This window comes from Sipha flava, unplaced genomic scaffold, assembly GCF_003268045.1.
Source record: "Sipha flava isolate LNK unplaced genomic scaffold, YSA_version1 122_pilon_pilon, whole genome shotgun sequence".
Taxonomy (NCBI): Eukaryota; Metazoa; Arthropoda; class Insecta; order Hemiptera; family Aphididae; genus Sipha; species Sipha flava.
This window is the reverse complement of record NW_020271748.1, coordinates 485746-502310: the sequence shown is the minus strand read 5'-3', so window position 1 is coordinate 502310 and position 16565 is coordinate 485746. Positions and strand designations below refer to the sequence as shown.

General features: G+C 29.9%; 1 protein-coding gene across 1 annotated transcript in view; it reads right to left on the bottom strand.

The window, feature by feature from the left end:
- The window catches only part of LOC112694083 (neuroligin-4, Y-linked-like), a 418040-nt gene that overhangs the window by 68472 nt on the left and 333003 nt on the right, over positions 1–16565 (bottom strand). Inside the window, exon 3 of the mRNA XM_025569445.1 lies at positions 10083–10283. Within this exon, the coding sequence (XP_025425230.1) occupies positions 10083–10283 (201 nt within the window). The remainder of the gene's footprint in view (positions 1–10082; positions 10284–16565) is intronic.

Below are 16565 nucleotides of genomic sequence, written 5' to 3'. Positions count from 1 at the left end.
ACAACAGATTATGCTATCCAGAATCTATGTGAAAGTATGTGTGTATGTGTTTAATTTTATAATGGAAATCAATTATAATGTGATTTATAATATTGTTATTAAAACATCATTAATGTGACTTTCAAAAAATACAGTAGAAATTATGTCCTCATTAAATCAACTTACTCAGTTAAAACTAAATATCCTTATACGATACGATAATCTAACTTTAATGTTTGAACGTATATGTTTGTTCTACAGAAAGTATAGAAATAATATGCATGTAACATGCGAATAAAACAAACAAGAATAAATTAAAACGTATCGTCACAAAACATAAACATGTTTGTCATTAACTAGAAAAAAATTTAGTTTAAAAGTACGATATATGAATGAAAATAATTAAACCAATTTATGTGTGTTCACAACAGAAAACAGTTGTAGTTTTGAAAATACCAAAATTAATTTCAGATGATATGTGTATTAATTATTCGAAGAATATTATTATAAATGTTATAAATGGTTACCATCGTTAAAAATATTATCATTTTTTAAAATAAAACGTATGTTATTTTTAATCGTAATTTACTTGCCACTAAAAAGGCTATTATAAAATGTATTTGATAGACAATATAAATTTGACATTATATTCTATATCGTGCTCTAAATTAAATAACGTTAGTATTTTCTATTCATGAAATGGGAAGATAGTATATTGCATTCACTTAATGATTTCAATAGCTTTATTTTTGATTTTGAATAATTTTTTAATTATTTTTTGTCGTAAAAAGGAAAAATCCAAATATTAATTTTTTACGTTATAATATTTTTTAGATTTTAGTTAGATAAGTTTATATCTAGAATTTTAGCTCTATTAATAATCAATATAAATCTACTGATATAAAAATTAATATACTTAATAGTATACCTTTTTGTAGTTAGAACTAAGAATAGGTTTGTCTCAAGTCATAAAAACAAACATAATTTATTTTATTTTCAAGCGAGAAAATCTACCATACTTTGCATTCAATATTTATAATAAAATAATAATTTATGTTTTATTAATTGAATAATCATATTATTAAGTATAAAAGCATTAATTAAATGTATATATTATCAAAATATAAATATTTTACAACGAGAACAACAATATTCATCAATTTCATAAAAATGTTGAAACATTTTTCATTATTAATTGCATATTTTCATGAAACTGATTTAAACATATAGTAAAATTATTGATTGTTCACTAAGTAGATGTAACATACGAGTATTATATGATTTACCATAAGTAGTATATGATGTAACTGATTTTTACTTTGACATTTAATGTAATTAATAAAATACCTCGGAAACACAACGTGACAAATAGGTATATTTGAAATACCAAACGTGTAATACATTATATTAGTCGAAATTTTGACTGCACAGTACACATGATATAATATATTTTGGAAACGACGCCATAATGGATTCGAAAAGTTGGGATCGATGACAATGTTTTTCTGTTGAAATAAACGAAATACTATTTTATTTGACTAAAAAAAATTTATCCCATCTTTTTCTCCTTGGCCTTTCTCTCAACTATTTGGAGTCAGACACCCTTGTCCTAAAACTCCACTTCTCCCGATTTTCTACATCATCTATGCACACACCAACAGCCCTCCTATCATTCTCAATCGTATGCATCGGTTTTTTGGACTTCCTCTTCCTCGTTTCCTTTCAACGTTCATTTTTATAACTACTCTTACTGCTTTTGTTTCTTCTCGCCTCATCACATGCCCAAACCATCTCAATCTATTTTCTCTCATGTTGTCAACCATCGACGCTACACCAATACTACCTCTCACGTATTCGTCCCGATCTCCTCTTGTCACTCTACTCATCTATCTAAAACATTCTCATTTCCGCAACACTCATACTCTGTTCTATTTTCCTATCCACCGCCCAATTCTCTGAACCGTATAGCATAATTGGTCTCGCTACATTCTTGTACAACTTATCTATCAGCCTAATTGGAATTCTCTTATCATATAAATCGCACGACGCTTCTCTCTATTTCATCCAACCACACGTAACCCTTTGTTTTATATCTATTCTAAAGCCCCCGTTCTCTTGTAAAAATCCTAAATAATCCTAAATATTAAAGTTCTCTACTTCTCTATCACGTCACCACTTATTGTCAATGGTCTCTTCAAACCATCAACTTAATACTTAAAATCATACTCTATATACCTACTTTGATTTATTTCTACTAATTCTCAATATTTCTTGGCATTAAACCAAACTGATTTTCCAATATTGATGTCTCACTCCTCATTCTCTTCTTTATATGATCTTTTACCAAATCTTCATACTACGACTCATCAGATTTAATCCACTATAGTTTCCACATTCCTGTATGTTTCATTTGCCTTTAAATATTATTACAAAAAAAATGTAATTTAAAAAAAAAATTTAGCCCGTAAAATTATTGTTTACTCGTTCCGAGCCGTTAACCGATTGGATCGAATGAAATTCTAATGATATCGCCTGGAACATGACGCGAATCATGCTCGAGCACATATTTCGTTCGATTTGCGTACAATATTATTATAATAAAATGTGTTACGTCGTCGTTATACTCGGGCCATGTGCTGGCGGCGGCAGGTGAAACTTCCGAGAAAATACAACTCGAAAACAATGAATGAAATATCGGTTCTGTAATGTTTCGATAAAAAAATACGAAATTCACTCGGGGGCGTGTAAAGAGTGTAGTCGTTATAAGGATATACGATGCTTTTAAAATGTTTAAAACTAGTGCGCGCACGCGTGCCCGCCATCGATCGATTTTTCGGTTTTTTTAAGAAAAATAACAACGGTAGCAAAACGACTAGGTCCACACGAGCTGCGGCGCTAAAAGTGGAAGGCAGAGGACAAGATCGGAACATAGTGTACATTTGTGCAGGGTTTGGTGTGGCACGGCGAGACAATTGCGAGAGGGTGTGACAAATCGCAACCGTAGCTGCTTAGAAAATAGGTGGTCTGCGGACGGATCACACGAAAATTAACGACGCACCCGACAGTACAGAAACGCGACGACATCGGGTCGACGGAGAACCAAACGCGATGGCTTGTGATGTCCATGAGTTCGCCAGGCGCGCACCGATATCGGACGTCGAAGAACGGAATCGGCATCGCGTTGGATTATCTTCCTTCGGTCCGGCGCTCGACTCGAAAGTTGTCTCCGCCAAGTAAATAATTGTTCACGGATGTTCGAAACCTTTCAAAACACCGCCAGACATATGTTTCGTTTGGTCGCGTCACCCCTTGATCACCTATCGCTTTGGTGCGCGCCCGCAAACACGTTCGTGATCTCTGAGGCGTACACGACGGGTTTTCCGGTCTCTTTGTCGAAAACCTCGTACGTGCGTACACACAAACACCTTAACGGCAAATAATGGAGTGATTATCCACCGTGAAATTCAACACGTACCTCTACAGTGGACTCCTTTGTTTTCATAAGCGCGTGCATCTTGTAGTGACCCGATATTAATTTTGAAATGATAACGCGAGCAGATCATCTCGCTGAAATCAACTTCTACGTGGTTAATAATAATATCTTTTTAATTTTCTTTTGAAATCCACTCGAACGGATAAAAAATGTATCACGTATGGTTTTTTTTCGTTTTTTTTTTTTCCAACCGTACGGACAATGCCGACAATAATAATTGCATATAATTACGGAGGTAACGTTCTTTTTTTACATAATCTGAAACGCATAAATCTGATTCGTTCAAACAACCCTGTAATTTACAAGCTTCATTTTTCGGCGCCGTTAGAGTTCCCATTTGTTAAGTAGCTTGCCACGATAAAACAAAATAATCTCAAGTGGTCGTTGTACATAAATAATAAATAGCGCTAAGTTGTAACCGTGCACAGAAACGCCATCCAAATTACTCCACTATTTAACGTCCGAATAAAACCAACGGGCGATGTGTTTTCGCCGCGAAACAGTTAAAATGATTTATAGCTTCTACTGTCGGAAACAGCATATTTCCGATTTACAAATGTGTTCCTAAGAGAAATTCGTTAGCTAAAATTCTGGTTTTTGAATTGTATGCTTTCGACAAAACCGACAACTAAGCTTAAATTTGCAAACCAAAATGTCCACGCAATTGTTCTTTCCTCGTACGATATTGAGTACCGATTGAATATTGATTATTGTTTAGATCATTATTGCTACATAAAATATCATTGTATTATTAGTAAATACATCAAATTGAACACTCGAGTAATTTTTTTTCTTTAAAACAGCTAGCTGAAATATCTGACCTCGTTCAGGAAATATCTTACTGTTATAGATTAAGCCAACTTTTATTATTTCGATGAAAAAAATAAAAATAAAAAACTGATAGAAAAAAATACATACAATCTTCATATACCTATTCTATTGATTTTTTTTTTTATTGTTCATCTATTTGTACTGTATTATGTTCCATGTACCTCAATTGATTGTTATTAAAGCCAACATATTTGCATATTTATAAAAAAATAAAATATTTCCTTTGTAACGGAAAAAAAATTAAAAAAAAAAATAAACATTTATGTTGTAGTTTAGAACTGTTTTGGTCTTTAAAATGCTTTCTTAGTGTAGGTCTTTATAAAAAATAATTCATACATCTCTCCAAATTTTCAAAAGGAATATTATTTTTAGTTATTCGCTGATCAATCTATGAGTGAGTTTTAACTGTGTGGATAAACTTCTATACTTCTTTACTATGATATAAATAAATCGGTGTATTCAGCATGGAAGTTCCCAAACATATTTTTATGGGGTAGGGTAAAGGAGCAAAATTAATTTAAAAGATAATTGAAGATTTTTTTATACATTTTATACTAACATTATTATTTTTCCTTAAACATAAGACATACGATAAGATAAAATAATCCAATTATTATTAAGATAGTTTTCTTTTATGTATAATATATAACTTATATTAAAGTAATCTATATTTACTAAATTGACGCATTATAGATAATGCTTTGGAAAACAAATTTGAAATTCTAGGGAAGGGCAAATGCTCCGTCTTCCACCCACCCACTTAGGAACGCTCATGGTATCCAATAAATGTATTAAGTAACATGTTAAACAATTATTTTCTATAAAAAAATGTCATAGTTTAATATTTTAAAACGTACTTGTTAATTCATTCCAGAAATTAACTGTTAAATATTTTATTTATGAATAAAATTGCTTTTATTGTAGAATCAAAAACAATTTATTTTAATACCAGTACATGGCATGTAGAATCTTTTACGAACACCAGCGTAAAATCGAGTGTAAAACAGTTGACAATAAAGATTTTTTGAATAGAAAATACGAAAGAGACAGAAAAATGGCGGAAATATATACTGCAGTTCCCATTGCCTTTTAACAATAACGAAAATAATTTTCAGGAAACCTTTTTTTCGTTGAATGTACTCATATACAGGGTGTCTTACCGTGTTTTATCGATTTTTATTTCGGCTGTAAATATCGAAATATTTATTTTTTTATTTTTTCAATTGTATTTTATGTTAGGTGGATATGAATATAACTACCAATAAAAATTCCTTTCTCACCTTTCAATCACCATAAAAAAAATAGCTTTACAGTTGTTCTTATTATACAAATTTAAATATCACTAAATTGTGTAAGATATTATTCTAAAAACTTTAATGTAACGTACATAAATATCCGATGAATATTTCCTGAGTATTAGTTATATTAATTTATAGAGAAAAGTTAATCACAATATTTTACTTTTACACTTATCAATGATAATAAATATAAATTATTAGTAATTGGTAGCGTCCACATTACGCCTTAGATTTCTAAAATCGTTAAATTCTGATACGAACTGATACACAAGCTTATCATGAACGTACAACTTTAACATTAATAGTTATTATGACGATAACATTTTTTTTTCTTGAATTTCTTACATCAATTATTTATGTTATCTCCAGTGAACTTTTTTCTTATTTGTCCTTATTCGAAAATGATCAAGATATATTTCTAATATGACTGTAAACTTCCAGTTAAAGTATTAAATCAATACCTAAACTACCCAAATAATTTATTAGTATTATTCAGGAATTGTATAAAATAACGAAGAATTCTATGAAATAACTAATTATAACTTATAAAATTGGTGTGCCATACACTACCATTATTTCATACTATAACATTATCTGATACTCTAACTGGAACATATGCATATTTAAAATGTGTATGATATATTTTAAAATTAATGCCTAAATAATCGTTTTAATATATCTGTATTGGTAAGGTATTGCATACATTTTTAATGTTTTAGGTGTAGGATGTTTTCGTTAAGGTTATCGTTGGAAATACAATTCCATTGCACGAATATAAATTTTACTTGCCTCACTGATGATTAAAAGCATATCTAAATACTTATTAAAAGTGTAAATATCTGCTATTTTAAATTGGAAATTGAAAAATAAAATAAAATTAAGACAGAAAAAAAGAATAAATGTCCAATTCAACCGGAGATATTAATTTCTTAAGATATAATATATTCTATAATATATATAAATAAGAAATAATAAATATTTAAAATTATTTGTAATTTTCACTGTTTGATTACCAATTCTATAGAATATAATGTTTAATAGTACATGTATTGTATAGTTAGTTGTAGTGTTACCTACTTTAGAAATCGTATTAATTTAAATATTTTGGAATTTCTTTACTTTATACAAAAATTTTTTTTTCTTTTTTAGTACTTTTGTACTTGAAATAGTTTATACAGATAATTCACATGTATTTATTCGTAATCTGTTACTATTGTAAATAATAATTGTAATAATGTAATGTTCACAATTTGCCTATTTATATTAGTATTTTTTTATTAAATTATACCAATCTGGTTATTACAATTATACAACTATTTCTACCAAATGGAATATTTTATTTTTATTTTTGTTGTTGTTTGAATGTTTTTTAAATATATATTAAAGATCAACTCATATTATCTTTTTAAACTTCACTATTCAAGCGTATAATAAAATTTAAAATCCTTCAATTTTTTCATAGATACACAAATTATACATATATCTGATCTTAATCATATAGAATATAATGTTGACGCACCAAAAGAAAAAACTGTGAGTGTAATAATGTACTCGTAGAAGTAATTTTTATCGAATACATTACACAAAAAAAAAAAATTTTGTAGTAAGTTTACAAAATTACCATAGTGAAAACTCGAATATTTAACTAAAAAAATAAATATTATGAAATAAATCGCTTATTTGAAGATATGATAAAGTAATCGTTAAGCTAATTTACAGAAATAATATTGATTATTGAAATTAATTTAACAGTAAATTATTATAATTTTATGCGTTCTGTAACCGACTTATTTATTGTTGCATTTGTATATATATTATAAACATTTTTTTTTATTTCATTTTTTAATACTCATCTGTTTAATGAGTAGAAATAAATCATCTGAATCTAATCATCCGCGTGGAAAAAATCTTTCATTTCCTATTAAATATTGATTTTATTTAAAAACCGTTTATTTATTTAAAAATTATATTATATGCTGTATGTTATATTATTTTCTTTTGTATATTTTGTATATTTACATATAAGATCGCCGTTAATCGAACATTAACGTAAGTAAAATTGTGTACGATAAAAACAACGTTCAGCTTTGTTAAAAGTTTACGCACCAATATAATGTGTTTTACATAAGAATATCTAAAATTTTACACGCGTTAGTCACATGTATATCGTAGGGAAAACTACTGTATTGTATCAAAACACGTCCTTAAATCATAATTTTTACACATTGTTATTGTAACTATTTTTTTAATTTTTTTTTTTTTTATATTTCATCTTGTACAAAACGTTTTATTTGAAGACGTAATTTAAAGCCTAGAAGTATACGCATGCACGCGTCCGTGGCGAGTTCACATACTCTTGTTGCATAATTTTAAAGCATCTGATACCGATGACTGGAAAACGAAAATAGAAATTATTCGACGCACGTAAACGAAATTACTCAAGTGTGTAAGCGCCCTCAGCTTAAGATGCAATGAATATGTGTATAATATATATATATATATATATATACAATCAACATTTTCTGGTTACACGAAACAAATAAATACCACTGGAAACGTTGTCGGTATACACTGTAATCAAGAGGACAAATATAGGAAAAAAACATTAGACAGTTATCGTCTTCTTTCGCAAACATTATAAGTGTGTATCCACATGCGTTATAAACTGCTGTGTACGAAAAGAAACTGAAGAGTTCATTCGAGCAAAATGCTTGATTTCAATAGGTTATTATAAATAATTAGTTAAATAGCTACCCAATACTAAAATTTGTGCCGATAATATACAAATCTTTGTAAATAATTTTTACTTTGCATTTTTTTTCACGATTTTTTTTGTTCGATTTATAACTATCTGGGATGGTTTTTTTTTTTAAGTAAAGTGTATTTTCAGTTATTTTTTATAATTTTCGAGAAAAATCACGTATTAAACTTCATTTAATTGAATTATTCTACTCATATAAACGAAATATACTCGGCAGAATATATAAAAATTATTTTCTAGATTAAAATTAGTTTACAAATTCAAATTTATGTGCTTATAAGACATTACCATGTGAGCATAATAACAACATATTCAATACATTAGTACATTTATCGACCGAATTAATATTACATTTTGCGTATAACTGATTAGTGGAATGTCTAAGTTTGAAAATACTATCTCGTAAATGGGAACTATTCGTTACGGGCCGAACACGTTTTGTTGCGTTCAGATATTGTATAATTAGTTACGGTTTATATTAATAACTTCTGTGGAAAATAATAATACATACGCTATTATTTATCTTATCGCAATATTAATCATTGGACAAAACACAATCATAGCTTGAACACATAATTATAGCTTTATGTTCGCTGAAAATATAAAACGAATATAGTTGGTGTTTAGGAAAATTAAAAAAAAAAATTTTAGAACAGCTGTAAGATGGTTAAAAGTAGAAAAATGCAATTTCCTTACTATTAAAATATGGTCTTTATCTCAAATTTAGAGGGAGGGGAATTGTAACATTTAACCGAGCAAACGATGGCGTGTTATCATAATCGAACAGATCTTGTCCGTTGTAAATATAACCAATCAAACTAAATCTAATCGAGTCTGGAGAGTATCAATTCGAAAATCGTTATGCATGTACGAGCCGTAAAAGTAATGTATAATCGTTCAGACTGGCGTTGTACCAATAATCGTCGGCAGTGGGGTAAGGTCTTAAAAGGTCTTAAGAAACGCGAAAGCGTCGCATTTGTACACACGTAGTACGATACATCCACGACTGCGATGCATTATGACAGTGATAATCAGGGCTAGGAATTGTATGCAACAGCATTTTTCTTTTTGCGACTTTTGATTATTGATTTTGTCAGTAATGTCCACGAATCACCTCATTATGAGATAAATGATAGTGTTTTTATTTTACATGTTTTTGCATATTTTGGATAAAATGTATATTATTGCATATTTCGATTATAAGAATGCGAAAAATGAATGTTTTATAGTATATTTCGTAACTAATATTTATAATTTAATATTAATATTTCGTATTTAATTCTAGCCCTGCTGATTAAAATATAAAATTTGTTTTTTTGTCAAACATAAATTTTATTTTAAATTATTTTATTTTATTATATTTCTCAACTATATTAAAACAAACAGCCAACCACTAATGTACAGGAATATTTTTTTTGTAATTTTACTTTTGTGTTAATCTTATACAAATTTAAACGCATACTTAAAAATTTCTCATCGTATACGAATCCTAGCCCTGGTAATCATATATGATTTTGATCGCGACTTTATCCTGCTCGATCGATCGTTTTACGACAACGTTACGAGAACCGGTAAGAATACTAGTTCGCGGGCGATCGGCTCGGGAATACGCAAGTATTAGTGTGCGTTTTTTACGCGTTTTCGCACGACCTTCGCAAGCGGGTGAGCCGGACGAACGTGCGCGCAACAGGCACGCTCGGGACGAATCGTTTCCGTTTACCTGGCACGACGGTCGGAGATATCAACAAGAAGTTTATACAAGCAGCACCAGGCCCGTGACCCATCAGTGAAACGTTATCCGGGTCGCCGCCAAACGGAGCTATGTTCTGTTGCACCCAGTGGAGCACTGCTATTTGGTCCATCAGACCGTAGTTGGACACGCGGGCTCTGGAGTTGGGTGAGCCATTAACGTTTAAGAATCCTGAAAAAAAAAAGAAAACCGATCAATGTCGACTGCGTTGATATAATATAAACACATTAAAAAAAAAAAAAAAAAATTGTAGATAATATCGGGACGTGATGAGAACGAAATACATGAGGAAAAACGGATTTCCAAAAACTATCCATATTAAAATATCTACATCACATTATACGGTACAACAGTCGGTAAACGAACAGTTTTGATATCCGCATTATCTTTTTGCAGTTCTCAGTTTAATGTATTAATACAACTGCCGAAAAATTAATATGTATGATTTCGATGTTAGATGAAACCTTTGTATGATTTTTAACGTTTTTTATATCATGCAAATACATTCCTATGCAGTAAAATTAATAAGCCTCAACGTAAGTCGTGTTTATTGCCAAACCATCGAAGTACGTAGATTTCTTATAACATATTAATTATGTTTTTGGTAACTGGAGCAATTCCACTCAGGTAGACATTAAACCGTAATTTATGTACACTTAATAATATAAGTAATTACGAGTTTGCAGTAGTTTTCAAAACGGTTATACAGCTATGTTGATTTTATGGCGTTTAGAAGATGGGCAGTAGATTCTAAAAAAGTATATTTTTCTAATAGTTCTAATGGACATTCACGGCCGTCACATTTTATGCGAGTAGTAATTATATTATTACAATGCAAGTTGAAATTAGTTTGAAAAGTAACCCTAGAATTTATATCCACTAAAACTTCAGTTGATTTAAATAAATAAGTATCATACTACAGATATAGTTTTTTAGTGCAATCAAAACAAAATATTTAGTTAGTATATTAAATCTAAACGATCAAGATTTTTTTTTTTTTTTTAATTGCTTTTATCTAAAAAATATTACTGCTTGACAATTATGTTTTTACTATGAAAATATACCTATTAAAAATGATTTGTGTTGTAACACAGTGGTTGTGATGCATGACGAAAAAATGTAAATAAATTACAATAATTTAAATGAGTAAATCTCCATCGATAATGATGAATAAAATGATGGAGGACGATCGAAGATTGAGAAGAAGGATTATATCAGGGGAAGAGTAGCCAAGAAAAGAGAGTGTGCAGAATAATGAGTTGCGGAGAAGAGTAAGAGGAGGGTATGAAAAAAAAATGTGATATAAGTGTGGAGAGTGCAAATATGAGAAGAATTAAATGAAAAAAGAAAAGAAGATCGGCTGTTTCATTGTCTTGGATTCCAATGTGGCTTAGAAATGAGAAGAATTCGACGACTTTGTGCGATAATAGAAGTTGATAAGTCAGATTTTATTATGAAAACGAGTGTAAAAAATGGAAGAATTGAAGGGGTGGGGTTGAAGAATAAGTAGTCATGATTGGGAATTGGAAACTATTAGGAGCCGTTGAGAACTTACAGAAAAAATAAATTGGAGGACGTGAATGATGGCATGATTGATTTGAAAACGTATATTTTTCCCTCGACCCCGATAATGCACAGACTTAAACACTCGAGAAGAATAAGATAATCGATTAAAGGAACGCACAATTAAAGAAAAATAATCATAGTTTAACCATATTGTTAAGAAAGACATTGTTTACAGAATTTATCGATTTAAAAGTTGCACAGATTTCAGTTCATATGTATCATACCGTGGTCGTGGTACAAATAGACACAGTTAAAATCTGTTTTTATTTTTGCAAAATCGCTGTGGTGCAAAAGGAAACAAGTCTAAGATAAAAGGTAATCTCCAAGTCTTTATACCGTATTTGTAACCAGACGAGTTTTCAAAATAATCATTGAATGCTCATCGCTATTGATATTGTATCGTGTTTTCTTTCGAACTCGAGTGGGCTACACTTGTAACGTACTCGAAAAATCGAATAATTTATATAATACAAGCATATAACAATGACATTATTTTGTGGTCGTTTTTGGAGCTTAATTGTTATTTTGAGACGCTTTTATATTTTATTTTCATAATCAACTAACATCTTAGTTTTATTTTATTACTTTTCACTAAACGTTACCTTTTAAGATTATAACATAATTTAATTTCTAGGGGAAAAAAATGAATGAATAAACAAAACGAAAACAGCAATGTGAATCAGAGTATAAAATACTGCAGCGAAGAAGTAAGTGCTGAAACTTCTGAGAACAGACCCTTCTGAATAGTTGTGGGTAGGTTTGACTTCCCTTATATGAAAGTACATCATGATTATTACTTTGCAGTTTCAAAATATTTGTGCGCAGCATGTTCACAAAGACCTGCTTCACCGGTACTACCGTTAATCGAATTCAACGGTGTACGCGACCCAGTCATTTTTCTACCAAAAACCGTTCAAACGCCCTTTCGGTCGATGAAAAAAACAACAGGTTATAATGGGGCATACGTAAACTGCGCCCAAATCACCCCTTTTTTTTTTTTTAAGCTGCGTCCAGATTTTATCTATGCTGAAAAGGTATAATATAAACTGCGCTCAAATTGTAATGCCCAGGAAGTGTATCTGAGTATTTTGTGAATATATAAATATATAAAAATATATAAAAAAAATTATTTAAATTAAATCTAAGCGTGACGACGAAAGAATAACAAGATTTTTGGATTATTTGGTAGATGTTTATATAAGTGAAGAAGCTCAAATACACCTGAAATATGAGCTCAAGTATCAGCAAAACCAACTTTAACCATTAATGTATACGAGTCATTTCATTCTTAATTTATATCTAGCTTTTATACAACGCATCCAAATATTTTTAAGTTAATTGAAAAGTTAAAAGAATTTCAAGTTAAAATATATATTTAACTAAATAGTGTAAATGAACGTTTTAAATACCAAAATTCTAAAACGCGAAATGTTACAAAATTTAATTAATAAACATAACAGTGGTTATAACTCTCAGTATAAATATAACTTAGGGTGACCATATTTATGAGAAAAAAAAAACGGGACAAATATATTCTCTAAAATAAAGACCATATTTTTTTTAACTTCTATATAATATGCAATAAAAATAATTTTTATTTAGTTTAATATTTTAATAAAAGATTTGCATTTTTTTTGCTGTGAGATTGAAAAAAATTACATAAAATATTCTTTATTTTTATTGAGTTGATGTCGATTGTTCATAATTTTCTTCATTTTATCCGTTGACATTTATTTTATATTTTTTTGATGAACTGATTGCATTTAATAGTTTAGCTCGTGTTAACAAAAAATCATAAAAACCAATACAGGAATATTTTTTAAAATTATTTTTAAGAATTATTATTAGTTTGACAGTTGGTACGAGAAAACGATTTTTTTCGTCCGTCCATAAAATATTTGTGATAGAGAATATTCTTTCTATTATTGCATTAGTTAATCTACAAAGATACAATGAACATATATTTCTTTTTTGAGAATTTTAAAAAAAACAATAAAAGTAATAACACTAACGACTCACAACAATTTAAATAAAAAGAACTGATACACAGTGGCTATAACATTAGTAACACTAGATCGTTGCAATGTACACAAGTTACTGCACAACTATGTTCGATTTTTTTATACCTAATATACCTATTATACCGAATATTGTTGATTATAAATAGTAATGTACATTGTTAAACTATTTGCATTTAGTATCGATTTCGTTAGAAGTTTTGCACATGAATTCTTAGTACATATATATGACATGTCTTATTTTTTTTTTTTTTTACTCTCGGTTTACGATTTTTATGGAAGTAACGGGATTAAAACGGGACCCTATTCTAAAACGGGACATAATGATAAGAAAGAAACAATCCAGTTTTAAATGGGACGTATGGTCACCAATAAATCACAACACCATAACTCCAATCGATGATCCAATCAACAATATGACGTAATGTATCCTAATATTATCTTTTTAAAATTATATATTTTTAACCTTTAATTTTAATTATACGAGTATTATATTGTTTTAATGGATTAAGTATAAATTAGAGATTGCAAATTTAGATCAGTAATTTTGTACTTTAGATTAATTTTGCAAAAATATAGCTACTCGTTTTTTAAAATTTTACCCGAGTGCAGTTTACACGTATGATTTCGTGTGTTGCCTGTGCGCTGGGTGGAGTTTATACAATCGCCGTCTCATTGATAACGTTGTTATCTGCATTCGGAAATGTTTTGATGACTGAAGAGAAAAACATTGCATGAAGGGAACGCGTGTACGGTCGAGTTTACGCGTACGCATACCTCGTCATTAACCTAACCAGGGACAGGGGCGAGTTTAAGGGGTTGTCTAAGGGAGCATTAGCCCCCTCCTTTGGGACTAAGCTAACTATTTTACAAAGCTAAGTATTATTATATATTGATGTATTAATAATTATTATAAAATATCATCAATGGTCATTGATGAATATGGTATCTATTTTATATATTTTTTTTTATAAATAAATAGCCCATTTTTGTAGTTAATTAAAAGTGTATACCTATATTTTTAAAATAGTTTCAGTATAATATCGATACCAATAATTTTACTATTGTGAAAAAAATTACTTAATTATGAGGGACTCAAAAACATATTCTGTAATTTAAAATTGTATATAGATTTAGAAAACAACTAACTAAATTCTTAAACCTTCATTAGCCCCTCCCTTGATGAGTGATAAAACCCGCCCCTGACCCGAGAACGGTGTTAGTAATAGATACGGGCAAGCGGATTGTAGGGCGAAAACGAAAAAAAATAAACGAACGCGGTCATCGTTATCGTTAGCGAGCGTGTGCGAACGGTGCGTTTCCTTTTTGACGCGCGGGACCCCGTGCCTTACGTCTGTCCTTACGACTGTCGCTGTGTTTTGCCTCTTGGCCTTTAGGGTTTCAATTAAGGGAAAAAATGAGTTTTGTTTTTCGAAACATCTAAAATATGCGATAACAAGCCACGAGTTCCGGTTCACACCAGTTTTCGTTGTTCGAAAAGTAAATATTTTTATATATATTTTTTTTCATTCACAAATAAGTTGGTCCACAACAACAGTTTACGGTTTTCTTTGTACACAAAACTTTAACAGTATTCTATCCGTGTTCAATCGAAATTCAAAATCAAACATTATTTTCAAGCAACTTGAATAGTTCGAAAATATACAAACTGCTTCAACTACAACTGTTTAGAAATAAAATAAAATACTGTTCGATTTTCGTTTGGAAATAATGCCTTTTTTTTTCTTTATCTATTTCTAAAGTTTTTGAGTGTCAGAACACTGGTATTCAACTATAGTCTTTGCATCATGTATCTATAACAACATCATTGTAATTGAATGATTAACCATTTCAAAGTGAATATTTCATTCACTTCTAGTATAGGCTTGATTGGAGTTTACTGGTATGAAATCGCTATATTTCTTGTGTTCCCCGAGAAAAGTATCGACATTTTTAACTCATTATTTTATTTACAGAATTTGTCAAAAATCTAATTACTGATTTGATCATCTGATGATCAAATTCGGTCACATTGTACCAGTTTATATCGTCACTAGTATACGAAGAACTCAGGCTAATGTGTATTCCGGGCAAGTCTGTGACCTGATACAAATGCATTACGGAAATATAATGTTTTGCGTAGTCGACGGTCTGCATACGTTACTGACGAGTGAGCAATTTCCTTTATTATTACTAACATTTATTCCACGAATGAAAACATAAAAATGTAAAATATCGGTTTCAAACGAGATTTACAGTCTTACGAATCAAAAAAATTGTCGAAAACCGGGGTAGGATATCTATCAGTATTCTCTAATTGATGGCCTTCAACTTTTACAACGCATTTTGGTGAATGTAATTTGTTTTCTACTAGGACTTGATGAGCTAAAAAAAAAAATAAAATAAGGTCGATATGAAATCAGAATAAAACTGAAATAAATTTGAATAAATAATAACAATGTTACTATATTATTTTAATATTTCTATAGTTATTTCAAATCGGTAACTCCTGTACTGCGAGCCGATTCGATAGGTCATGTGATCCAAAATTTAAAAGCGAACCATGATGTTTAAAAATGTAGTTTTTTGGTCACATAAAATTCACAAGAATCAACAATAATTTTGGATTTATTCAACGAAGGGGACCTTCGGTTAGGTCAACGATTATTTTGGATAAACTACGACGTGACACGTACTGCGGAAGCATAGCGTGGCAGACTAATATTCTTGACAACCTCATGAACTAACGAGACGTACGTCCGTATGCTTTTGTATGCATGAATGTGTATGCATATGTATGCGTATGTGCATCAATATATTCTTGTGTGTGTGTGTGTGTGTGTGTGTGTGTGTGTGTGTGTGTGTGTGT